Below are 27,422 nucleotides of genomic sequence, written 5' to 3' on the forward strand. Positions count from 1 at the left end.
GATCCATCATGATGCAGTGAACATCCTGTGTATTGCAACTAAGACCCAATACAGCCAAGTAAATAAATAAGTAAGTATTAAAAAAAAATAGAATGGATAAACAATGACAGCACAGGTAACCGTATTCAACATCCTGGAATAAATCATAATGGAAAAGGATATAAAGAAGAACCTATAAATTGTATAACTGAGTCACTTTGCTATACAGCAGAAACTAACACAACATTGTAAATCAACTAGACTTCAACAAAATAAATAAAAATATTTGAACAATTAATTCATTAAATAAAATAAAGAGTACTCATCACAACAGTCATGTTTGAGGTGCTGAAATAGCCACATGTAGCCATTGTCTCCCTGACTAGACAGCACAGATAAAGAACAATTCCTTCATCACAGAACATTCTGTTGGACAGGGCTGCCCTTCATGCTTTGTGGACCTAAGTCAGATGCATCTACGTCAGATGCATTAGACCATGGGAGGTGAAAGAGTCACTATTATTTCTTTAGACACTATGTCAGATTTCTGTCCAGGATATGAAGACATATCAAGCTGGTATGTAACAAAACCAAACCAGGTCGTAAGTGTGTGCAGTGCCTTTAGGAACAAACTGTCCCCAGTTCCAAAGGGGAAACACCTGTCCCCCGATGCCCTTTCCCAGACCGAGGACACTCTGTGCTATCAGTTCCTAGGGGGGCAGTTCTCTTGGAGAGGAGCCCAGAAGAAGGGCTTTCACTAAGTTTAAGGAGGCAGGGAGTCCAGTTCAAGGAGAAGATCTCTAAAACAAAGAGGAGGGACAGGGATCAGTTGGGAGACAGTCTGGTTTACTCAGAACCGCAGTTCTCAGAGTGTGGTCTCTGGAACCCCTGAGGTCACTGAGATACTTTGACTGTTCACTACATGGACATTTGCTTTGAGGTAAACCTTAGCAATAATGGAGATTACGGCAGCAAACTTCACTAGTAATTATTTTCAGTACAATATACTTGCAGGGAAAAAAGGCAAGTTTTCTTTAAAACGTCCTAGTTGACATATTAAAAATTCTTATCCTTCCTTCATAACCATAATGGATAATAATATGAAAAATATATATATATATATATAACTCAGTCAAAATTTGTTTTGCGGTACAAAACAAATTAACACAACAATGTAAATCCACCATACTTCAGTAAAATAAATTTTAAAAATAAATGAATAAAAGTCCTTTTCCTCCTGAATTCATCATCCTTAAATCCATGTTTTAAAGTATCTTCTGTAACTGCTGAGCTGCTGGAAGCCCCCCACCCTGAGGAAAGGGAAGCTGGAGACTGAATGGCTCCCCAACTCTGTGACACCCCCTGTGGGGGAGCAGCACAAAGACGATGGTGAAAGCATTATTCTTTGAATAGTCTAAAGACACCCCCAGAGGACACCTGGAGTCCACCCCCAAACCTGTGCTGGGGACAAGCATGCGCCCTTTGAGCCCCTCCTGCTTCTTGGATTCCTAGGTGTTTTGGAGGTTAATCCCCATCTGCCTCCATCAGCAGAAGGAGCCAGAACCTGGAGAAATGCCTATGGGGAGTAGGGATGGGCCAGGTCTGAAAGGACGCACACCAGGTCCTCTCCTGCTCCATTAGCAGCAGCATGGTCCTGTGACCACAGAGAGGCTGGGAAGTCCCCTCCCAAGAGGGGAGACCAGTTAAAGTTATCAGCAACAGTGAGTGCTCAGTCCAGTTTATTTCGTTTTCAAATATTTATTGACTCTTTACCACACGCCAAGCTCCGTGCGAACAGCAGCCTGAGACTCGACTGAGCAGCATCTTGGTCTGGGAGAAACTCTGAATCCACAGCACAGAAGACCTGTTGGGAAGTGCCTGCCACCCAGGAGAAAGGATGAAGAAAACGTCTTCTGGAAGTTCATAGAGTGATTCTAGATTGGAAGGTGCTTGGAGATGACAGGATTTGGACTCCACTTGCAGAGAAGAACAGGATACCAGTGGGGGAAGCTGGAACTGGAGCTTAGAAGCAGGGCCTATAAGTACAAGGTGGCATAAGGAATATTGATATTGAATTCATTAAATCCATACATTCTAAAGTTATCAATGGATGGAATAATTACTCATTATATGAAGTGAAAAAGATATCAGGAAGATGAATTCATCCCATATTTTGGAAAGCTATATGAATTTAGATGAAATCACACAGATATGTTGAGTGAAAGGTTTCTAATTTTCAAACTGTTTTATTGTTAATATAAAGAGAAAAGTGCCACAAACTGCTCTGCTTGGATAGGCTGACTTCTCCTCAACAGACACTCAGAGCTGGGGTGTGGACAAGTGAACCCAGCATGTCCCCAACCTCTCCCTGCAGGTCCCCTGAGGCAGCGACCTCTTGTCTAGTCTCCCTTGGGGACCCAGCGCCTGACTCAGGGGCTCAGTCAACACTCTCTGAAGTACTACACTAGGGATGTGGCCTCTTGTGTCCTAGTCAAGATAGTGATTTCCTCTAGAACACACCACCGAAACACTGAATCTCACAGAAATGGGTTTGCTCTGACACCAGGACTGTGATGGTGGCAAGTGTGAGTTGTTGGCTCTTTCACTGACAAAGCCAAGGAGCCCTGCAGCACTCATGCCATTTCTCACAAGGCCACCAGAGGGCGGTGTGCAGCTGCTTATGACAAACCCGCCCTATTCAAACATCCTTTCCAAGTTAGCCTTGTCAGAACATGTCAGAACATGTTTCACAAAGTTAGAGCATTTCTTTAAAGTACATTGATTTGCTTTCTGTCTTTAATCTCATTTGGACCCTAGTGGAAGTCCACTGTAAGTAACAAATATAAGGTGAGCCACTGACAGAAGAAGCCCCAGACACTTATGTGTCCAATCCCCCATTTGTCCACCTCTGTCCAGTACGCTCTCCCTCTCTTCAGTTCAGTTCAGTCGCTCAGTCGTGTCCGACTCTTTGCAACCCTATGAACTACTGCACGCCAGGCCTCCCTGTCCATCACCAACTCCCGGAGTTTACTCAAACTCGAGTCCATTGAGTTTGGTGATGCCATCCAACCATGATTACTGGAAAAAGCACAGCCTTGACTAGGCAGACATTTGTTGGCAAAGTAATGTCTCTATTTTTAATATGCTGTCTAGATTGGTCATAACTCTTCTTCCAAGGAGCAAGTGTCTTTTAATTTCATGGCTGCAGTCACCATCTCCAGTGATTTTGGAGCCCCCCAAAATAAAGTCTGGCACTGTTTCCACTGTTTCCCCATCTATTTGCCATGAAGTGATGGGATCAGATGCCATGATCTTCGTTTTCTGAATGTCGAGCAGTAAGCCAACCTTTTCACTCTCCTCTTTCACTTTCATCAAGAGGCCCTTTAGTTCTTCACTTTCTGCCATAAGGGTGGTGTCATCTGCATATCTGAGGTTATTGATATTTCTCCCAGCATTCTTGATTCCAGCTTTTGATTCATCCAGCCCAGCATTTCTCATGATGGACTCTGCATATAAGTTAAATAAGCAGGGTGACAATATACAGCCTTTTTGTGCTCCTTTTCCTATTTGGAACCAGTCTGTTGTTCCACGTCAAGTTCTAACTGTTGCTTCCTGACCTGCATACAAGATTCTCAAGAGGCAGGTCAGGTGGTCTGGTGTTCGCATCTCTCTCCTGACTCACAAAGAGTCGGACATAACAGTGCAACTGAATAGAACTGAATTGAGTCTGAAGACTGTCTTTGCCACTGAACCACCAGGGAAGCCCAATCTATAGGTCTATGGACTATTAATTCTTTGCCTCAGCTGTTATTTCCTTTACTTTCTTGAAAGATTTTGTTGAAGAAATCAGCTTGTTAGTACCACTATCTGAATTTTACTCATTTAAGCCTCATGATACACTTTAGCACTTCTCTGTATTTTGCTCTTGTTAAAAAAAAGACTTGGTAAGATTCAGATCACACTAGGTTTTTAAAAATTACTCTAGCACAAGTGCATAATATTAATAGCAGCTTATAGAACTATCATACCATTTCATACTGCTTTATAACATGGTAATTTACTTCTGTTCCTCTTGCAGGGTATCAGGTCTTTTAGATCATCATTAGAGAAAGGGTGACATTCACCAAGCATGCTCACTTCAGAGAAAACACATATGTCTGTGTCATCAAGATTAACATTCATTGGTCAAGGAAAACAGCACCATTAAGATCGATTCAGTCAGTTCAGTTGCTCAGTCATGTCTGACTCTTTGCGACCCCATGGACTGCAGCATGCCACGTCTCCCTGTCCATCACCAATTCCCGGAGGTGGTCAAACTCATGTCCATCAAGTTGGTGATGCCATCCAACCATGTTATCCTCTGTCGTTCCCTTCTCCTCCTGCCTTTCTTTCTCAGCATCAGGGTCTTCCCTAATGAGTCAGTTCTTCACATCAGGTGGCCAAAGTATTGGAGTTTCAACTTTGACATCAGTCCTTCCAATGAATATTTAGGACTGATTTCCTTTAGGATAGACTGGCTGGATCTCCTTGCAATCCAAGGGACTCTCAAGAGTCTTCTCCAACACCACAGCGCAAAAGCATCAATTCTTCACCGCTCAGCTTTCCTTATGGTCCAACTCTCACATCCACACATGAATCCTGGAAAAACTATAGCTTTGACTAGACAGACCTTTGTTGGCAATGCTATGTCTCTGCTTTTTAATATGCTGTCTAGGTTGTTCAATAGCTTTTCTTCCAAGGGGCAAGCGTCTTTTAATTTCATGGCTGCAGGCACCATCTGCAGTGACTTTGGAGCCAAAGGAAATAAAGTCTGTCACTGTTTCCATTGTTTCCCATCTGTTTGCCATGAAGTGATGGGACCAGATGCCATGATCTCAGTTTTTGAATGTTGAGTTTTAAGCCATCTAGTCATCAGACTAGCTTGATACATTTGTGAATGCAAGCCCTGAAAATAAGAGTAACCTCAGGGAAAGTGACTTTGAAGGTCACTGGGATTTAATTACAGAACTTGTACAGGAATGGGGAAACAGAGTCTCTCAGAGGGCACAAACAAAACCTTGTGTGCACCAGGACCCAGGAGAAAGGAGCAGTGTCCCCACTAGAGACTGAGCCAGACTTGCCTGTGAGTGTGAGGGAGTCTTGGGCGGAGGCATGGGTCAGCAGTGGCCTGCCGTGGGGTCAGGGGCACTTGACTGCAACAGTCCTGGGAGGCATGGTGTGCTGGCATAAGTCCTTTAGGAGGAGGTCGTTGTTACCCCTACCATAGTTTGGCTTCAGGTCTAAGTACAGGAAGAGAACACGGGCCCACCCATCAGCAGAAAACTGGATTAAAGACTTACTGAGCATGGCCTTGCCTGCAAGCACAAGATGGGCAAAACGTTTCCCCACAGCCAATCAAATCCTTCCCCACAGCCAGTCCCTCACATCAGGAAACTTGCACAAGCCTCTTATTCTCATCCATGAGAACGCAGACAGAATGAAAACCACAATCACAGAAAACTAACCTAACTGATCACATGGATGACAATCTAATTTCATTCTAACTCAGTGAAACTATGAGCCATGCCATGTAGGGCCATCCAAGATGGACAGGTCATGGTGGAGAGTTCTGACAAAACGTGGTCCACTGGAGGACAGAATGGCAAACCACTTCATTATTCTTGCCTTGAGAACCCCATGAACAGTATGAAAAAGCAAAAATATATGACACAGAAAGGTGAACCTCTAGGTTGGTAGGTGTCCAATATGGTACTGGAGAAGAGTGGAGAAATAGCTCCAGAAGGAATGAAGAGGCGGACCCCAAGTGGAAACAATGCCCTTTTGTGGCTGGTGGTGAAAATGAAGTCTAACGCTGTCAAGAATGATATTGCATAGGAACCTGGAATGTTAGGTCCATGAATCAAGGTACATTGGGAGTGATCAAACAGGAGACGGCAAGAGTGAACATCGACGTTTTAGGAATCAATGAACTAATCAGAACTGGAATGGGCAAATTTAATTCAGATACCACTATATCTACTACTGTGGGTGAGAATCTCTTAGAAAAATGGAGCAACACGCATCGTCAACAAAAGAGTCCAAAATGCAGAACTTAGGTGCAATCTCAAAAATGACAGAATGATCTCCATTCATTTCCAAGGCAAACCATTCAATAACACAGTTATCCGAGTCTATGCCCCAAACACTAATGCCAAAAAAGCTGAAGTTGAACAGCTCTGTGAAGACCTACAAGATCCTCTAGAACTAATGCCAAAAGAAGGGTGTCCTTTTCATCATAGGTTACGGGAATGCAAAAGTAAGAAGTCAAGAGATACCTTGAGTAACAGGCAAGTTTGGCCCCGAAGTAGAAAATGAAGCAGGGTAAAGGCTAACAGAGTTTTGCCAAGAGAACATACCGGTCACAGCAAACTCCATCTACCAACAACACAAGAAATGACTCTACACATGGACATCACCAGATGATAGATAGTGAAATCAGATTGATTACATTCTTTGCAGCCAAAGACGGAGAAGCTCTATACAGTCAGCAAAAACAAGACCGGAGCTGACTGTGGCTCAGATCATGAACTCCTTATTGCCAAGTTTAGACTTAAATTGAAGAAAGTAGGGCAAACCACTAGGCCATTCAGGTATGACCTAAATCAAATCCCTTACGATTATACAGTGGAAATGACAAATAGATTCAAGGGAGTAGATATGACAGACAGAGTGCCTGAAAAACTATGAACAGAGTTTTGTGACATTGTACAGGAGGTGCTGATCAAAACCATCCTGCAGAAAAAGAAATGCAAAAAGGCAAAATGGTCGTTTGAGGAGGCCTGATAAATAGCTGAGAAAAGAAGAGAAGTAAAAGGCAAAGGAGAAAACGAAAGATATACCATCTTGGAGTAGAGTTCCAAAGAATAGCAAGGAGAGACAAGAAAGCCTTGCTAAATGATCAGTGCAAAGAAATAGAGGAAAACAATAGAATGGGAAAGACTAGAAATCTCTACAAGAAAATTAGAGATACCAAGGGAATACTTCATGCAAAGATGGGCACAATAAAAGACAGAAACAGTATGGACCTAACAGAAGCAGAAGATATTAAGAAGAGGTGGCAAGAATACTTCCAGAAGAACTATACAGAGATGATCTTAATGAACTGGATAACCACGATGGTGTGATCACTCACATAGAGCCAGACATCCTGGAATGTGAAGTCAAGTGGGTCTTAGGAAGCACCACTATGAACAAAGCCAGTGGAGGTGATGGGATTCCAGCTGAGCTATTTCAAATCGTAAAAAATGATGCTGTAAAAGTGCTTCAGTCAATATGTCAGCAAATTTGGAAAACTCAGCAGTGGCCACAGGACTGGAAAGGTCAGTTTTCATTCTGATCCCAAAGAAAAGCAATGCCAAAGAATCTTCAAACTACCACACAATTGCTCTCATTTCACAGGCTGGCAAGATTATGCTCCAAATCCTTCAAGCTATGCTTTAGCAGTATGTGAACTGAGAACTTTCAGCTGTTCAAGCTGGATTTAGAAAAGGCAGAGGAGCCAGAGATCAAATTGCCAACATCTGTTGGATCATCAAAAAAGCAAGAGAATTCCAGAAGAACATCTACTTGTGCTTTATCGACTACGCCAGAGACTTTGACTGTGTGGATTACAACAAACTGTGGGAAATTCTTAAAGAGATGGGAATACCAGACCATTTGACCTGCCTCCTGCCAAACCTGTATGCAGGTCAAGAAGGAACAGTTAGAACCGGACATGGAACAACTGACTGGTTCCAAATTGGGAAAAGAGTACGTCAAGGCTGTATATTGTGACTCTGTTTATTTAACTTGTGTGCAGAATACCTCATGTGGAATGCCTGGTTAGATGATGCACAAGCTGGAATCAAGATTGCTTAGAGAAACCTCAGATAGGCAGATGATACCACCCTAATGGCAGAAAGCAACGAGGAACTAAAGAGCTTCTTGAGGAAGGTGAAAAAGTAGAGTGAAGAAGCTGGCTTAAAACTCAACATTCAAAAACTAAGATCATGTCATCCGGTTCTATCACTTCATGGCAAATAGATGGGAAAACAATGGAAACAGTCAGAGACTTTATTTTGGGGGGCTCCAAAATCACTGTAGATGGTGACTGCAACCATGAAAGTAAAAATCGCTTGCTCCATGGAAGAAAAGCTATGAACAACCTAGACAGCATATTAAAAAGCAGAGACACTACATTGCCAACAATGGGCCATCTAGTCAAAGCTACAGTTTTTCCAGGATCCATGTATGGATGTGAGAATTGGACTATAAAGAAAGCTGAGTGCCAAAGAATTGATGCTTTTGAACTGTGGTGTTGGAGAAGACTCTTGAGAGTCCCTTGGACTGCAAGGAGATCCAACCAGCCAGTCTTAAAGGAAATCAACCCCGAATTTTTACTGGAAGGATTGATGTTGAAGGTGAAGCTCCAATACTTTGACCACTTGATTTAAAGAAAAGACTCATTGGAAAAGACCCTGCTTCTGGGAAAGATTGAAGGCAGGAGTTGAAGGGGATGACAGAGAATGAGATGGTTGGGTGGCATCACTGACTCAATGGACATGAGTTTGAACAAACTTCAGGAAATAGTGAAGGACAGGGAAGCCTGGCGTGCTGCAGTCCATGAGGTAACAAAGAGTCGGACAACAACAACAAGAGGGCTCTGGATTATCACCAATAAGCTAGGCCTATGATTTTGGCCATGTCATTGGATTCATCTCATTTGTGAATAAAGAGATACAACTGGATATTTTTATTGTGATTGTCATGATCAGTATTGAATATTTATAGTAGGTTGAAAGGTAGATGAAGACTATGACAAGTAGATTGATAGGTAGATAGACAGATGTATAGCAGTGGCAAATGTTGGAACTGAACTCAGATTTGTCTGACATTGTGATGAAACTCTATAACATCTCTTAATGCTACTTATAAACTGAAGTTAGCTGTGATTCAAGACAGAAAGGGCAATTTGTTGCTTGCAGTCTGCATTGTAAAGGTATTCCAGCTGCCACCAGTATTCACAAACATGTTCAGTTTAGATTTACACATTTCTCCCAGGAAACTGTCAAAGAAGATCATATTAGAGTATTTTGTCCATTAGCATAAATGTATAATAGCTTCAAGGTGGTAGGTCAGAAATGAAAGAGGTTGATCAATGTTTAATCATTACAAACTTAAGTCATTGCCCTTTGAACTTCCAGTCACGCAGACCAAGCAAAGCAGAGGACTCCTACAGTTTTGGATCTGGTGCTTTCTCCTTATTCATGTTTATCCTAACTGTACAACATTTTATGTGGAATTATTGAAATGAAATCTTATTGTGACATTTCTGAGTAGTTGTGCACATTTTCCTGGGGAGAAAATGAATAATAGAACAAAATGAAGAAAAAAACAGAAATGAAAGGTGATAAAAGTAGCAACAGTAAACTGTCTTTTTAGGGACCTTTGGAAGTCTGGACATCATCTGAGACCAATAATTACTCTCAGTGTGTCTTCAAACTTCCAAATTTCTTTGTTCTTCTGAAAGGAACTTATTTCACATTATTTTTGTTGTTCAGTTGCTCAGTCGTGTCCAACTCTGTGACGCCAAGCACTGCAGCATACCAGGATTCCCTGTCCTTCACCATCTCCAGGAGCTTGCTCAAACTCATGTCCATTGAATAAGTTTTGCCATCCAATCATCTCATCCTCTGTCGTCCCCTTCTCCTCCTGCCTTCAATCTTTCCCAGCAGCAGGGTCTTATCTAATGAGTTGGCTCTTTGCATCAGGTGGCCAAAGAATTGGAACTTCAGTTTCTGCATCAGTCCTTCCAATGAATATTCAGGACTGATTTCCTTTAGGATGGACTGGTTGGATCTCCTTGTAATTCAAGGGACTCTCAAGAGTCTTCTGCATCACCACAGTTCAAAATCATCATTCCTTTGTTGCTCAGCTTTCTTTATAGTCCAACTCTCACATCCATACATGACTACTGGAAAAACCATAGTTTTGACTAGATGGACCTTTGTTGTCTCTGCAATTAATATGCTGTCTAGGTTGGTCATAGGTTTTGTTCCAAGGAGCAAGCATCTGTTAATTTCATGGCTTCAGTCACCATCTGCAGTGACTTTGGAGCCCAAGAAAATAAAGTCTCTAACTGTTTCCATTGTTTTCCCATCTATTTGCCTTGAAGTGATGGGACCAGACACCATGATTTTAGTTTTCTGAATGTTGAGCTTTAAGCCAATTTTTTCACTCTCCTTTTTCACCTTCCTCAAGAGGCTTTTTAGTTCTTCGATTTCTGCCATAATGGTGGTGTCATCTGCGTATCTGAGGTTATTGATATTTCTCCCGGCAATCTTGATTCCAGCTTGTGATTCATCAAGCCTGGCATTTTGCATGATGTACTCTGCATAGAAGTTACATAAGCAGGGTGACAGTATACAGCCTTGAGGTACTATTTTACCAATTTGGAACCAGTCTGTTGTTCCATGTCCAGTTCTAACTGTTGCTTCCTCACCTGAATATAGGTTTTGCAAGAGGTAGGTAAGGTGGTCTGGTATTTCCATCTCTTGAAGAATATTGCACAGTTTGTTGTGATCTACACAGTCAGGAAAAACAAGACCAGGAGTGGACTGTGGCTCAGATCATGAACTCCTGATTGCCAAATTCAGACTTAAATTGAAGAAAGTGGGGAAAACCACCATGCGATTCAGGTATGACCTAAATCAAATCCCTTATGACTATACAGTGGAAGTGAGAAATAGATTTAAGGGACTAGATCTGATAGAGCGCCTGATGGAGGTTCGTAACATTGTACAGGAGACAGGGATCAAGACCAACCTCGAGAAAAAGAAATGCAAAACAGCAAAATGGCTGTCTGAGTAGGCCGAGCTTGGAGAATTTTGAGCATAATCTTGATAGTATGTCAAATGAGTGCAATTGTGCGATAGTTTGAAGACTGTTCAAACTAGGGCATTGCCCTTCTTTGAAAGTGGAATGAAATGGACTTTTTCCAGTCCTATGGCCACTGCTGAGTTTTCCAAATTTGCCAGTATATTGAGTGCACCACTTTAACAGTATCATCTTTTAAGATTTGAAATAGCTCAGTTGGAATTCCATCACCTCCACTAGTTTTGTTTGTAGTGGTGCTTCCTGAGGCCCACTGGACTTCACCCTCCAGGATGTCTGGCTCTAGGTCAGTGATCACACCATCATGATTATATGGGTCTTTAAGATCTGTTTTGTAGAGTTCTTCAGTATATTCTTGACATTTCTTCTTAATAATCTTGTCATTGAAGTTACTAGTGAGATTTATTATTAATGAATCTTGTGCTCCTTTCTAGAATTCTGTTGTGTCAATCTGAATGTCAGCTTCCTCATTTGAGATATAACATTTTAATGGCATATATGCTTTAACTGTTTTTTTTTTCCTGAATGCTCTTTTTTTTCCCCATTTATTTTTATTAGTTGGAGGCTAATTACTTTACAATATTGTAGTGGTTTTTGTCATACATTGACATGAATCAGCCATAGATTTACATGTATTCCCCATCCCGATCCCTACTCCCACCTCCCTCTCCACCCGATCCCTCTGGGCCTTCCCAGTGCACCAGGCCCGCGCACTTGTCTCATACAGACTTTCGGACTCTGTGGGAGAAGGCTTTAACTGTTTTTAATGCTTCCTTCAGAAATGTTGCATTTGCAATTCTTTCCCTTAGAAAAATCTTTCTGGATTACCTGGTATCTAGTGTCTTACCATCTTTTGAGACTTTATTGACTGCTAATACTTAATATAGGTTGCTCTCCTGTTTCCCCGGTTTGCCTTTTCATAATATTAAAAATTATCAATATTTACACAAAAATGGTGTGAATATTGGCCTCAGGTTTTTCATGCTTAAGCAAAATTCAGGAAATGGTGTTCTAATCTTAATATATGCCTTGCACAGAATTGTTCTGTTGTTTCCCTACTGTAAAAATGAGCTGCTTCTTTGAGGAAAATAATAGGCTTGCAGTCATATCTCAAAATGTTAATAAATGGTTATTTTTCTTAAAAAGAACTATTTTCTACGATGACATGGGAAGTATACATCAAGCATTTCTACTACATTCCAAAGTCCTATGTCCCAAGGAAAATCATTTGTATGAGCTGAACTACCCTCTTTTTCACGGAATGCAATTTTTATTTGAAAGAAGGAATGACACTGAAAGATCTATAAAACTTAGTGAAACAATGAATTACTTTTTAAAAATCTTACATTAGTACAAGTGACATCCAGTGTGCAAAATAGGCTTATGAATTTTAATGCAACAGAATAGGAAATAGTGATACTGTTTCAGGTCCACTGAGAAAATAACTTTTAAGAAACTATCACTTGTGTAGTTTTAGTTTTGTATCAAAGATACACATCCACAAATAACAGGAAAGGTTATTAAAAATATTACTCCTACATATGTATGGTCCTTTTTATTTTCATAGATTTCAATCAAAACAACGGATTCAGTGCAAAAGCAAACATAAAATCCAGTGAGACAGACAAGGAAAAGACTTGCAAAAATATAAAAATGAAAAAACTTCCACTGTTCCCACTATAGAGTTTATTTGGAGAAATAGTTATTTTCATATAAACTAACATGGGTTATTAACATTATTCTAAGTAAATTAGTTAAAAAATTTTAAACTGTTATTTCTACTATGGAAAATATCGACAGAAGTAACCACATAAACAAAATTATCCTTGGGGTCCTCATTAATTTGTAGGACTCTATAAATATCCTGACCAAAATGTTCTGAAACTATCTGACTACAGAGTCGCGGGACCAGGACTCAGGGACAGTGTGGCTACAGAGTTCTCTGTGCAGGAGAGGAGGGATCAGGGCAAAGTCCCAGGTACCGGATGTGGTTCTCAGGATCTCAGCGTCTCAGAGTCAAGGGCCTTGTTTGGGGCGGGGGCTGTCTGCTTTGGGATCCCTAGTCTCCTCGAGTTTCACTTTCTCTTCGCAAACTGTGTTGTGCCTTTCTGCCGGGACACTCGTGTCGCGGCCCTAGTTCTCACTGCCATTGGTTGTCTGGTTTCTAGAAGCCAATCATCGGCCCTACGGTTCCAGGTTATAAAGTTTCTACCGGTTCCCACGCCCACCCCCACCCTCCACCGGGACTCGGTTTCTCCCCAGACCCCTAGGATACCGGTCATGGGGCCGCGAACCCTCCTCCTGCTGCTCTCGGGGGTCCTGGTCCTCACCGAGACCTGGGCGGGTGAGTGCGGGGTCGGGAGGGAACGGCCTCTGCGGGGAGGGGCGAGGGGACCGCCCGGGGATCGGGGGTTGGGGGGAGGACCCCCAGAGAAGGAGCCACCCCACCGCCCTCGCTCAGACCCGTCCTGTCCCACCTCGTCCCGTCCTGTCCTTCCCCTGCTTCCCGCCCCCTTTTCTCTCTCCCAAGAAGTCTGGGTCTTTCTTCGACTTTGTCGGTCTCACGTGCCCCTAGCCCCCTCCCCTCTCCCGGCCCCATCACCTCTGACCCGGGACCCGCGCCAGGAGGATGTCGGGCCGGATCTCACCCCCTCCCCGCCCCCAGGCTCCCACTCCCTGAACTATTTCTGCACCAGCGTGTCCCGGCCCGGCCTCGGGGAGCCCCGTTTCTTTGCCGTCGGCTACGTGGACGACACGCAGTTCGCGCGGTTCGACAGCGACGCCCCGAATCCGAGAATGGAGCCGCGGGCGCTGTGGGTGGAGCAGGAGGGGCCGGAATACTGGGAAGAGATTACACGAGATGCCAAGAAAGCTCAACAGAGATTGCGGTCAGGCTTGAACACCCTGCCCGGATTCTACAACCAGAGCGAGGCCGGTGAGCGACGCGGACCCGGGTCCAGGTCACGACCCCCATCCTCAGGGACTGGCTGGGGTCGCCCCGAATCTCTGGGTCCAAGGGTCACCCCGACATTGCGGGACCCTCACCGCTCCCCGATTCGGGAGTAGGCGGGGGCGGGGCGGGGACTTGACCCGGTTTCATCTTCAGTTTGGGTTGAATCACCGCAGGTGGTCGGGGCGGGTCAGGGTCTCACACCCTCCAGTGGGTGTTTGGCTGCGACGTGGGGCAGGACGGGCGCCTCCTCCGCGGGATCTGGCAGAACGCCTATGACGGTGCGGATTACCTCGCCCTGAACGAAGACCTGCGCTCCTGGACCGCGGCGGACACGGTGGCTCAGATAACCAAGCACAAGTGGGAAATCTCCGGTGAGGCTGAGTTCCAACGAAACTAGCTGGAGGTCAAGTGCGTGCAGTGGCTCCGCAGACACCTGGAGAACGGGAAGGACACGCTGCTGCGCGCAGGTACTAGGGGCACCGGGCCTCCCTGATCTCCTCTCAGGCTGGAGCCGGCTTTCCACCAGGAGAGGAAAATGGGGTCCTTCTGGGAACACCGCCCCAACTTCTTGTCTGGAGAGGGGGGCATCTCCTCAGGTTTTCATATTCTGTAGAAGACAGTGACACGCCAGTGGCCCCACTTCTCTGAAGGACAGTTAAAGCACTCAGTGTTTTTGGAGAAGCAGAAAAGCATCCCTGAAATAACTGGTCAGCAGTTCCCTTTGACTATGACTGCCATCTTGTGAACCATGACTTTCTCTCTCAAGGCCTATTCTCACCCTGAGACCATCTTAGGAGGCCAGACTCCAGCTTTTCTGAGACTTTCAGCCTCCACCCAAATCAGGACCATTGCTCTGTATTTTCCCCTTACATGGAGTCTCCTACCTTGGCACTCACCCTGACTCCAGAACTTTCCAAAAACTAGGAGTTTTGCCCAGACCACAGATTCCAGGCTGGTGTCTGGTGTCTGTGCTGCTTCTTTTCAAACCCATTATCTCACCCATTCTCAGTATGGTCACGTGGTTCTGCTTCAGTGGCCCATGGAGTGTGAATTTTCTGATTCTTCCTCTTCAGACCCTCCAAAGGCACGTGTGACTCATCACCCCATCTCTGACCGTGAGGTCACCCTGAGGTGCTGGGCCCTGGGCTTCTACCCTGAGGAGATCACACTGACCTGGCAGCGAGACGGGGAGGACCAGACTCAGGACATGGAGCTTGTGGAGACCAGGCCTTCAGGGGATGGAAGCTTCCAGAAGTGGGCAGCCCTGGTGGTGCCTTCTGGAGAGGAGCTGAGATACACGTGTCATGTGCAGCATGAGGGGTTTCAGGAGCCCCTCACCCTGAGATGGGGTAAGGATGGGCTAGGAATAGAGTTTCCTCTCAGATAAAGCAGGAACCCTTCTGGACACCATCAGCAAGGTCAGAACTGAAGCCTGAAGTCTGGCCCCTTCCCTTTCTTCCACAGAACCTCCTCAGCCCTCCGTCCTCATCATGGGCATCATTGTTGGCCTGGTTGTCATGGTCACTGGAGCTGTGGTGACTGGAGCTATGATTTGGAGGAGGAAGTGGTCAGGTAGAAAAAGGAGGGAGGAATCTGAGTTTTCTTGTCTCACTGGGCAGGTTTCTGGCCCAGGTGGAAGTTTGGCTGCCTCGTTACTGGAAAGTACCCTCCACACACATGTGGAATCTGAGCTGATGCTATGACTGACCCTTCTGTAAAGTACATGTAAAAATGAGAGACAAATTTTTCATCTTTATAACTCCGTTTTGGGGCCTGTTTCTCAGCGTTTGAAAGTCAGGAGGGAATGTCCCTGCTGAAGCCAGACCTCCAGGAGGGCAGGTGGTCCAGTTCCCCCACGTCTCCTTCCTTCATGTTCCTGAGCCTATCCTGGATTTTTGGTCACAGTTCTGAAACGTTATTTGTCGTCCAGACTAGGGAGTTCCTCTAGAGTCTCATGACTCAGTCTTCTCCCTGGTCTCTCATATGGTACTTTCTTCTCACAGGTGAAAAAGGAAGGGGCTACACGCAGACTGCAAGTAAGTACAGAGGGAGTGTGATTCCTGAGACTCTTGTGAGGGTGTAGATAGGAGGCCATGGGGGACTCACCCTCCTCAAAGCGCTTTCTCTAGTTTCTCTCCTGTGGGTTCTGACCATGTCCTGGTCTTGTTCTCCCCCAGGCTGTGACAGTGCCCTGGGCTCTGATGTGTCTCTCACGGTTCCTAAAGGTGAGACCCTGGAGAGTCTAGATTGGGAGAGGAGTTGGAGCAGAGGGGACACACTGGGTGGGGGGGATCTTTGAGTGGGACATGTGAGCATATGGGGGGCTGTGGAGAATGTGAGTGCTTACATGACCGACCTGAACTGGTTCCTGATTCTTTTCTCTCACAGTGTGAGACAGCTGCCTTGGGGGGACTGAGTGATGCTCAGTCCCATTTGTGACATCAGATCCCCGGACCCCTCTTTCTGCAGCTGCATCTGAATGTGTCTGTGCTCCTATTAGCATAACGTGAGGAGGTGGGGAGACTGCCAACCTCTTCCAATCCAAACTCCGGGATTTAAAATGCGGTGCCTAATAGTCACAGCCTCGGATCTTTTCTGAAGAGAAAATATCATTATGTGTAGAGTGCAGACTGGTCTGTGTGAGAGGGAGGGGTGATCAGATCTTGTGGGGAAAGTAAAGGCAGCACTGATGTCAGTGTGAATGGATGATGTGCTGTAGCTGCCATGAGAGAGCAAGTGGCCTGAGTTCACATTAATAAAGGTAAAATACAGAGGCATCTACACTCATCATTCCAGTGTCCACTCCAGGCCAGATCCCACAAAGGAACTTTCACCCCTGCTGGGGCACAGTGTCACTGCTCACACAGTGAGCCCCTCTTGCTGGACATGGACCCCGCGCTGAGGACGGCTATCACTGAGGCTCCTGACAACTGGAGGTGGTGTGACTCCCACTCTCGACACCCTTGTCAGATGCATCCTGCATAGTTTCAGCTTCTCTGTGTCACAGCGGCCTGAGTAGAGTCTGACATGTGGTCGCCTGAGTGCTGGGACCTCAGCTTCATGCTGTGTCCTCTGGCAAGAATATTAGGGAAAGTGGGTTTTCTTCTTTAACAGAGGAAGATGGTCTCTGCCTCCTACCAAGATTCAGTGTGGAATTCTCCTAATCTGGAAATGCTCCTAATCAGGTGAGGGGGAGAGAGGGATGGACGAGAATGTCAAATTTCAATTGTTAGAGCAAAGATCTGGAACTGGAACTTGATCTGGTACAATGTAGGCCCTCGGGTTTGACTGAAAGAACAAGTGACTAATAAATGACATCCAGGGTAGAGATCTGCTTGCTTACTTGTTTTGTTTTGTTTTCATTGGAGTGTAATTGATTTACAATGCTGTGTCACTTTCTGCTGGACAGTACAGTGCATCACCTATAAATACATTCAGTGTTTCTTAGATTCTTTCCCCATAACACCATTAGAGAGTGCTGGGTAAAGTTCCCTGTGCTATGCAGTATCCACAGCACTTTAAAGTGCTGCCCAGATGGTGGTGAAGGGAGATCCTAGGAGGATGGCTCTGCTCCAGATGCAGAAGAATCCAGACCAGGTGGGAGCACATCAGAAGGGTCCAGGATAACATTTCCAAAAAAGGAAAAACTGATGGAATATCCAAAGTATCCATACTTCGTGAAAGAGTCATGCAAACAGAGCAGTCATTAGAGCTGAATTCATGAGAGCTTCATAGAACACAGTCAGGAAAAGCCAAGCCTCATCAAGAGGCTCTTTAGTTCTTCTTCATTTCTGCCATTAAAGTGGTATCATCTCCTTATCTGAGGTTGTTGATATTTATTTCTCCTGCACTTTTGATTCCAACTTGTGATTCATCCAGCCCGGCATTTTGCCTGATGTATTCTGCATATAAGTTAAATAAGCAGGGTGACAATGTACAGCCTTATTATACTCCTTTCCCAATTTTAAACCAGTCTGTAGTTCCGTGTCTGGTTCTACCTGTTGCTTCTCGACCTGCAGACAGGTTTTCAGTAGACAAGTAAGATGGTCTGGTATTCCCATCACTTTAAGACTATTCCACAAGTTTGTTGTGATCCACACAGTCAAAGGCTTTAGCATAGTCAGTGAAGCAGAAGTAGATGTTTTTGTGGAATTCCCTTGCTTTCTCTGTGATCCAACAAATGCTGGCAATATGATCTCTGCTTCCTCTGCCTTCTCTAAACCCAGCTTGTACATCTGGAAGTTCTCAGTTCACATACTGCTGACTCCTAGCTTGAAGAATTTTGAGCATAATTTTGCTAGCATGTGAAATGAGTACAATTGCAGAGTAGTTTAAATATTCTTTGGCATTGCCCTTCTTAGGGATTGGAATGAAAACTGACCTTTTCCAGTCCTTTGGATCGCTTCATTTCCTCATATGTAGAAAAGCATTAAACCCTTTCATGGTGAGATTAGCTCCTTGTGACTAGCAGAAAACCTTGGGAAGATAAGTACTTGATTGCACTGAACTCCCCCTTTACCAAAATCATATATGCTGACCTTCCCTCCCTACCTCTTTGGAGCTGTTTCTCAGAGCTATCTGAGGTGCTGTCTCCCAGGCTGCAGTCCTCATTTTGCCCCAAATAAAACTTAACTCACAAGTCTTTAGTTGAACATCTTTTTAGTTGACCTGTGTATTAGTCATGGAAAAGAAAAAGCTGAATGAACGAAGTATGATCAATCTAAAAATAAAGTGGGAAACTGAAGGAATGGGAAGACTGAAAGAAAGCAATTACTTAACTATTGCATCAGCCCCTGTGTGATGCGACAGACAGTGGCTGTGACAGAAAAATCAAGCAGCAGTTCTAATAAGGCATCGTGTTTAGAGATTTGGAAATAAAAGCCAAAAGAATCAGCTAAACATTATTCAAAGTGGTCTGCTTTCCTATGGGAAAGCAGAAATTGAGAAGAATCAGGATTATAATAAGAGTCTGTATCACGAGAAATCATGCACAGATATTTGACTTCTTAATTTACAGCCAGTGGTGCCTTTGATGAAATAATCACACAAGAAATGAATGAGGATGAAAGTTTATGCTTAATGAAAGCTGAGTACAACAAATGACACTTGAGAGTTTACTAAAATGCAAAAATACTCAAATGGAAATATGCATGCACAACTGCGTGAATCACATTAACCTTGAAAACCGTGAAAGAATATATTCTTTGGATAAACATTTGGATAAACAGATATGGAATGAGTTCTCTATTCCCATTACCTTACTGTGCATCGTGTGCACCAGGCAGGGAGGGAACAGGACCTGACTAGGAGAACCCTTCATCACCCTCTTGCTTCCAGTCCGGTCCTGCTGCAGAAAGTGCTCCTGTCATCTGTCTCGGGTCTGTGGGAGGTGCCCCTTAGAACACGCTGCCACAAATGCTTTACCTGGGTGAGCCTAAGGTGGTCCTGACCAAGGAGAGCACCGCTCACCTGTGCTTCCCCTGACCAGAAGTCAGGAACGACTGAGGGTCCGATGGAGAAGTCTCACCTCCCATCTGCCCTGTGGAAATCAGCCTGAGCTCATGGAGGGAGATGCTGCCCAGCCCTCCATGTTCTGGGCTCCTTTATTCTCTCAGCTCAGGACACTCATCCTCAACAGTAACCACGTCAAATACATTATCGGTTTTAATCATCCCAACCATAACAAACTAAATACTAGTTTTCTCATTTCATAGATGAACAAATGGAGACCTCAAGAAGGAATGTGTTCTACTATAAATCAACTACCTTCAAAAATAATAATAATAAAACAAAAAATACATCTATATGGAATCTAGAAAAATGGTACTGATGAATTATTTACAGAGCAGGAATAGAGACGCAGACATGGAGAATGGACCTGTGAGGGAAGGAGAGGGTGGGATGAATTGAGAGTAGCATTGAAACATACACATCACCATGTGTAAAAAGCTACTGAGAGAAACAGACATGGAATGAGTTCTCTATTCCCATTATCTTACTGTGCATCGTGTGCACCAGCAGGGAGGGAACAAGACCTGACTGGGTACTCAGCCTGGTGCTCAGTGTCCTAGAGGGGTGGGGTGGGGAGGGTGGGAGGGAAGTTGCAGAGGGAGGAGATACATGTAGACTTAGGGCTGATTCACAGTGCTGTGTGGCAGAAACCAATACATCATAATGCAAGTATTCTCCAGTTACAAATAAAATATAAAATAAAAATAATTTAAAAATAATAAAATTAATAACACACATAAAAGAAAAAGTGCTATTAAGACCAGAACCAGGAACTGAATTCAGGCCTCCTGGCTGCAGATTCTAAGCTTCCCCTGTTAAACTGAGGAGCTGAGTCTGACACGAGGACTGGAATTCCGGGTGTGTGAGGCCATTATGATCAGTTGGCTCCGTCTGGAATTGATCCAGGTCTTGTAGGCTAATAGGCTCTGGGGAAAAAGAAAAACCAATAAATAACTGACCAACTGGTTGCAGAATAATGCTTTTCATTCCCTCAGAGATTCTCCTTCAGTTGCTTCAAAGTCAGATTCTGCCTTCCTCTGAGGGAAGAACACACCTGTTCTTTTTTTGCCTCCTTTTTCCCAGCTCTTGCTGAACTCCTCCCCTGGCTCCATCAGCGTCATCACCTGTCCCTGCTGCCACCACCCTCCGCAACAGGGACAGAAGTCGCAGGACACAAGGACAAGATCCAGGAGTGAAAACCCAAGGCCTTTCCGCCTTGAACCCAGATCCATTCGCTAACGCAATGCAAGGCTCCCTCACAGAGAGGACCCAGCTCCATGTTCCTCCAGCCCAGGAGTGGACACACACACAGCTCCTTTCTCTCCTCAGTTCTTGGCCTTCTCACCCACACAAGTACCTGCTCCACCGCCCGGTTCCACCTCAACCCTGACCTCCACCTCCTGCAGCCCCCCTCCCCCTCATCCCCAGCCCTGAGCCAGCAGCTCCGAACTGGAAAGCCCATCCGGAGGCCCAGGGGACAGCAGCCCTGTCTAGAAACACTGGGCTGCCGTAGACTCTCCCCCTGACTGGACCCTGGAGCACCCCTGGCCTCGCCCCAACCCTCACTCTCTGCCCAGGCTCCTAGGCTACACTTGGCCTTTCCTGCTCCTTCCTGGGAATCCCAGCTCCACTCCAAGTGCTGGGCTGGGCTGAGGCAGAGCAGGCCCTCCTGCCTTGCTCAGCCAGGGAGTCAACCAGGACCCACCCTCACTACCTGCAGGGGATCTGCTTTTCAATGTGGATTGGGGTTCTTGAGAACTTCCCCAGAATGAAGCTGTACCTGGCCCCCTCTGCACCCTGGGACTGCCATCCCACCCTCCACCTCCCAGTGGGAGTGCCCCATTTGAATACCTGTTTCATTTAATATGCATGGAAATCCTATTAAGGTATGCCACCTGAAATCATAAATAGTTTTATTGAACATTAAAAACTTCAAAAGTGATTTTGAGATGATAGTCATAGTTTTCCTGGCAAATGCCCCAACACATACAAGACAACAATTTATGCCCCAGAAGAACCAGAATTGATGTTCCCCAGATAAGAGCAGGAGAAACTACAGATCTGCTGGGTCCCTGCTCTGGGTGCTACATGGACAGAGTCTGCTGCTGTGAGAACGAACCACCCCTGTATGCCCATGCCAAAGGCCGAATGATCCGGAAATTAGGTTTGGGGATAAGAAACCAAGCCCCCAACAAGGCAACTGACACAGAAAACGTGGCCTCGACAGAAGCCGAGAGTCTGCCACATTTTTACTGTTCCATCTTCTGCCTTTGCACTTTGCCACACACAAAGCTCTGCTTCTCTTTTCCTCTCCACTCAACCCAATCTATGATGGGGAAGTCAAAGTGACCTCCCTTCTCCAAATCAACAAGGCAGTGACCACCATGGGCAAGGGAACTGACTCAGGGGGGCAGGTGAGGCCACGGAGCGCAGATCCAGTGCCCTGCTCTAAAGAGCCCTTGGACTGTGTCCCAAGGGGCTAGGTAGGAAAAACCTGGAGATGGGATAAAATCAGTGACCCCAGTTGCCTGAGGATTGACTGGTCTCCTCTCCTCAAATGGTCAAAGGATATCTACTAGTCCTCCATATTATGGGGAAGGAGAGCCCAGCTGGCCTGGGGGCACTTGATGGGAACTTGCGAAAGATGCAGGCTGGGAGTGATCCAGCAGACACTCAACTCAGAAGATAGTTCATGGAGGAGGAATTTGAGAGGCTGCCAGACATCTCTAAGTGGGGCCTGGCAAGGGGACATCACATGCAAGGCTCTGACCATCCACTGACCCCTAGTTTGAGCCTTATGATTCTTTCACTTGGATTCTTAATAATGACTGAAAATCCGGGGGGAGAAATGCAGACAGGCACTTCGGTCATCACCTTTCCTCTGAATTCCTCTTCAGGTTTTTATCCCCTCCTCACCAGGTACAGACACTTTACTAAAGGTTCTCTCTGGTTCCTGGATCACCTAGACCCTCCCAACCAGCACATAATCCAACACATGCTCCCCAGACAAGCCCCAGTGAGCCTGACAGAAAACAAAGAGAGCTGAGAACAGAGCAGGGAGCTAAATCCTCATCACTACCGAATCACAGGCAGAGCACCCCCTGCCCAGATTTCTCACCTGGCCTCGCTGTAGCTGACACTGTTTTCCTCTTCTCAATATAACAACAGACACAAAATCCGATGAGAGCAACAGCAGCAAGAGTAACAACAAGAGCATGAGCAGTGCTCACAGTCCACGCTGATCTCTGGTGCACCAGGGTCCTTCCTGAAAAGAAAAGGACCTTATTATATACAAGCCGGGCACCCCAGAGCCACAACCTGCTCTCCTCTCCCTGACCCTGGCCTCTGACCCTCCCAGGCCACCTCCAGGCTCACCCAAGGGTGCAAGGTGTGTACTGTGATTCCCGCTGTGTTCCACAAGGCACTTGACCCGCTGCTCCTCTCCTTGGGGAATTATTATGGTTTCCCAGGTATAGTAGGTCCCATCAGGCAGGATACCCCCAGACTCCAGGGTGTCCCGGCTCATGGGTTCCTCATCCCGAAACCAGGCCACTGAGATATTCCGGGGAAAGAAGCCAAAAGCCCTGCATGTGAGGTGGACCATGCCCTCCGAGTCCTGGCTGCGGGTCACATTCACGGCTGGCGGCACTGTGGGGAGAAAGCACAGAGCCAGTGAGGCCCGCGGCCAAGCCCTGCTCCCTCGAAGGAGGACGGGGCGCACAGGGCTGCTCCTCCTCACTGTCACCTCTGGCTGAGCCCTCATCCCCTCAGGCCTGCTCCAAGTCTGTTCTGCACCCTGGGCCCCAAGTCCTCTGGCGGGAAAGGGGAGGGGTGGGATGGGCCTCACTGACTTGGATCCACTGTTGATGCTGGGGAGGGGGCTGTGAAGGGTGGGCTCCTGGGAACTAGAGGGAATTTTCTGGATCAGGCAGGCTGGAGCCAGGGGCCCATTCCCATCTAAGGGCCTCCTCTGCTGCCTGACACCCACCTCCCCTCGTACAGTTTCTGTCAGAGGATCCCCTGCTACCCTGAACAACTGTCACAGGGGCAGTTCATCCCCCCCCACCCCCAACCCACTCACCTTTCTGCAGTGAATTTAACAGAACAGGAAAGAAACCCCAGGACACCATGCCAACAGAGCACATATGCGCCCAGGGGACAGGGAGGGTCCATGGGCAAGTCGGAATGGGAGGCTTTAAGATCGGGGCATGGGAAGGGCCTGGCCCAGGGTCAGTACCTGTCCTCTCCATGAAGCCCGTCCAGGATTCCAGGTAGCCCCGCAGTCTTCCACAAAGTTCTCCCTGCACGTGGGCCTTGTAATCCTTGCTTAGAAAGCCTTCTGTGTCCCAGAACTTCTCCATTTCCATGGCCAAGGTCCGAGCCGAGGACTGGGGCAAGGTACATCCGTGGGCCTCCGGGTAACAGGAGAGGAGGAGCTCCCCATCGAAGTGGAGAAGCCGGAAGCCCTGGGGTTGGCTATCTTCACGGATCTCACAGCCCACGGTCTCCTGGAGGGAATGTAAGCCTGCCCCATCCCCATCCCCCGAGCAGTGACCTCTCTGGTCCCAAGGGCCTCTGTTCTCCCACCCAAGTGAGAAAGTCCAGATAGAGGGCTCCCCCCTGCTCCCCTCCATGTCTTCCCTGTGCTGCTGAACTCACAGACCCCAATTCCTCACCCCCATCCCCAAATTCAGAGGAAAGAGGCCCGTGCTCTGGGCTGCAGACCCTCCTGGAAAATGCCTCATAGCACTCTCGCCTCCTCTGCCCTCTCACCTCTTTTCTCCTGCAGGGACAGGATTTCTGCTAGAAGTTTCCTGAGCTCCTTCCAGGCCTCGTTCAAGTCCTTGGAATCTGTCTCCCATGTCTCTGCTCCCAGCCTTTCAGCCCACTGTCCCTGGGGCTCTGCCCTCCACTTCGTGTCATCAAAGTGCAGGAAGGCCTGACCATCCAGGTATCCCTCAGCAAAAAATCTGGACTGCACAAAGGCATCCCGGTACAGCACCGTAATGTTGTAAGAAAGCCTGTGGGATCCTGGGGAAGGAGGAACCGCAGATGAAGCTGCTTTCTGGAGACAAGTGCACATCAGATGTTTAACAGACAAGTTCTGTGTCCTGACCTGCTCCAGCTGCTGAGGATGCAGAAGAAGCATGGGTTCAAGGGACCAGAATGAGGATTTCCATACAGGAAAAATGCAAAAGAGAAGGAGGGAGAGGGGAATGGAGGAGTGGAGGGAGAGGGTGGAGATGGACACACATGTAGGACAAGTGACAGGACAGGGAGGTGTCGGCTCCCTAAGGGTCCAGGCAGCAGGGCAAGGGGAGAGGCATGAAGAGGGAGAGGGGAGGTGGAGTCAGAGGGAGGGAAGGGCAGTGTCAGACCCAGGACCAGAGGCATCCCTGGTCAGAGGGGGGTCAGGTGAGATGGAGATCAAGGGCTGCCCCCCCTGGTGCAGGCTCATCATGGACAAGGTGGGCTCCAGGGAGGCTGAGGCAGGAGGCGGAGGGGCCTGAGGGGCTGGGCTGTGGCCCCAAGAGAGATGAAGGTGGCCAGTAAGCTGGGGGAGGTGAAGGAGTGGGTCTGGGCCCAGAGTGCACAGAGGGCTGGTGAGACCCCGGGTGGGGGGTGTCCCCTGGGAGGAGTCAGTCCATGCGCACAAGGGTCATGAAGAATTAGGAGTAGGGTGGCCAGAGAAAATAGAACTTAAAGCCAAGGTGCACACTGGGAAGCACCTACGTGGTGGGAGGGGTTGGAGGGAGTGACGTCACACCTCCACGGAGGGTCAGGGTCAGGCATCCAGCAAGCAGGGGTGGGGGCCTGGGAGAAGACTCCCTGTAGGAAAGGCCTGTGACAAAGTGGCATAAACAAGGATTTTGGATACAAGACTGAGATAGTGAGAGCCCACTGGGGTCGTGGAACCAAAGAGAGGGTGATGAAGGCTAAGGAGGTGGGCAGTGGACCAAGGGCAGTATTCCTACTGTGGGGGAAGGGAAGAGACTGCAGAGGAGATGAGGTGAGGGCCTGGGATTGAGGGGCAAGGGATGAGCATGGCTCAGGGGTGACCCCACCCTTGGGTTAAGGTAAAGACAGGGGGTGTCTTTACCCTGTAAAGGTAAAGAGGAGGGACGCCTTGGGTGAGGGAGAGTGAGGGTAAGGTGGAGATTATGGGCACCAGGGGCCTGTGATTGATGAGAACTTGGTGAGGGCCCAAGGCACTCGGACAAGGCTGGGAGCAGGGAAAGGTGCCATGGGGGGAGCTGCAGAGGGACCAGGGAAAGTGGAGGCACCTGTGGCCTGGAGAGTGGAGGAATCCAGAGGGTGAGGTTTAGGATGCAGGAGTCGGGGAGGGGCCGTGTTGGGTGAAAGGCCCCCCTTGGCAGAGGGCCAAGAGCAGGTGCCTGCTCTGGGTCAGAGGTAGGAGGATGGGTGTCAAGTGGGGGACAGGTCCTCCCCCAGGGGCTGGGCACTGTGCTCTAGGCCCAAGGATCATTATCAGAAGAGCTCCTCCCTGGTGATGAAAATAGGGCATCACCTATTTGGAGGGGAAAATCCATGGGTAAAAGTCAGCCCAGGAAAAGTAAGGTTAGTGAAAGCTGAGGGGCGGTAGAAGCCTTGAGGTGATCGATCCTCGCAGGAAAAGACCCATGAAGGGAGGGGAGGGACCTGTAGCGGGAAAAGGGATGAGTGTGGGGACGCCCTAGGAAGAGCTCAGAGAACGATGGGGGCGGGGGGGGGAGGGTGGGGTGGGGCGGGCAGCAGGGAGTGGGGAGGGCAAAGGGCAAATCCCGAGGGGGCTCGAGGGCCAGCAAGGGAGGAGGTAGGAAAAACTTCAGTTGTGGGACCACAGGCACAGCGGAAAATTAGAGTTCACGTTAGTGGGGGAGGGGGGAGTAACGGGGGTGGGGAGGGGAGACCACGGAAATCGCAGGAAGAATCCTTTGGTCCCAAAGCCCTCAGACCTAACCTTCGTCAGTGATTCAGGAGCCGCCACAGTGCCCATAGCAGTAGAAAGAGAGAGGATCGAGCTTGCCCCTTCCCAGAGGCCCAGGTCATTAGAAGATGGGCCCTAACTCTCGGGGCTGAGGACCCTTAACGCCACCTGCCTGGAAACTCCTTGTTTCAGGCGGCCAGAAAGAAGAGACGGCAGAGCTAAGAATAGGAGAGGGCAGCTTCCAGGGGCCGAAGAGGTCGCCCCACAGACGGCTAAGAAGTGATCGCCTGAGCCTGGGACCTGGAAGAAACTTGGGCGCCATCATGGAGCAACCGGGTGGGGCGGGGAGCGGCACGGAGCAGGATGGTCCAGGCTGCCTTGCCAATCAGGGGAATCTGAGGACTAAGACGTGATGAGGGAACCGCGGAGGGCAGGTGGGGCAGGGAGAGCAGAGGCTAGGAACTGGAAAGAGACTGAAAAGCGGGATGCAGCGCTCGCCACACGCCTGGTGAAGTTCCCGGCCGCTCCTTGACCTTACACCTTCCCCGCCCCCCACCTTCCTCCCACCACCCCCCCAACTCCTCTATTCGCCCAACCCCCGTCGCAATTGAGACTGTCCCCGCGACGCTCACCGAATCCCATCGAATACTAAACACACGGACCCCTGAAACCACCCCGGGCTCCGTCCGGACTGAGACCTCAATGAACTCCACTCACCGGCGACTGTACCCAGGAGCACAAAAAAGGCAGCGCCGGCTGGAAACGGCCAGACAAGAGAGAGCCCCATGGCCCAGATCATGTCTCCCTGCCAGAGGCTCCGGGACAGCACGAAATGTGGCGGACCCGAGAAACCGCGGCGGGGAACTGAGCTGGAAGTAGGGCTGACAAATCCATTCCTGCCCCTGGCCCCGCCCCGGCCCCGCCCCCGGTCCTGCCCCCGCTCCAATATAGCAGTTCCCTCCACTCCTCCTTGGCGAATCCCATGGAGGGAGGAGCCTGGTACGGTACAGTCCACCCGGTCGCAAAGGGTCAGAGACGACTGAGCTATTTCACTTCACTTCACTTCCGCCGCTCAGTTGTACTCTGCCTCTCATTACTAACTATTCCACTAAGATCCTTATGCAATACTTTTGTTGTGGG

The 27,422-nt window shown here is 47.6% G+C and overlaps 2 protein-coding genes and 1 pseudogene across 6 annotated transcripts in view; 2 read left to right on the plus strand and 1 right to left on the minus strand.

Annotated features, from left to right (window-relative positions):
• Window positions 1-27,422, plus strand: part of LOC122429593 (BOLA class I histocompatibility antigen, alpha chain BL3-7-like) — a 425,948-nt gene that overhangs the window by 57,672 nt on the left and 340,854 nt on the right. The window lies entirely within an intron of this gene.
• On the plus strand, window positions 12,931-16,377 carry LOC122429600 (annotated as a pseudogene).
• On the minus strand, window positions 18,911-27,225 carry LOC122429596 (MHC class I polypeptide-related sequence B-like). The gene is made up of 6 exons (XM_043450066.1): window positions 27,000-27,225; window positions 24,128-24,385; window positions 23,592-23,879; window positions 22,730-23,002; window positions 22,473-22,619; window positions 18,911-20,280 (listed from the first exon to the last, which is right to left on the minus strand). The coding sequence occupies exons 1-6, from the start codon at window positions 27,079-27,081 to the stop codon at window positions 20,156-20,158; spliced, it is 1,173 nt and encodes a 390-aa protein (XP_043306001.1). The 5' UTR covers window positions 27,082-27,225; the 3' UTR covers window positions 18,911-20,155.

The sequence above is a fragment of the Cervus canadensis genome, chromosome 28 (genome assembly GCF_019320065.1).
Source record: "Cervus canadensis isolate Bull #8, Minnesota chromosome 28, ASM1932006v1, whole genome shotgun sequence".
Taxonomy (NCBI): domain Eukaryota; kingdom Metazoa; phylum Chordata; class Mammalia; order Artiodactyla; family Cervidae; genus Cervus; species Cervus canadensis.

What these genes read in the sequence shown, in the direction of transcription:
- LOC122429596 (XM_043450066.1), bottom strand. Translation starts at nt 27,081, where the DNA reads ATGATCTGGGCCATGGGGCTCTCTCTTGTCTGGCCGTTTCCAGCCGGC. An exon ending in GTCCCTGCAGGAGAAAAGAG is followed by an intron (nt 23,880 to 24,127) that starts GTGAGAGGGCAG and finishes GGGATGGGGCAG; the next exon opens with GCTTACATTCCCTCCAGGAG. An exon ending in GTCAGCTACAGCGAGGCCAG is followed by an intron (nt 20,281 to 22,472) that starts GTGAGAAATCTG and finishes CTTTTTCCCCAG; the next exon opens with AGCCTATTAGCCTACAAGAC.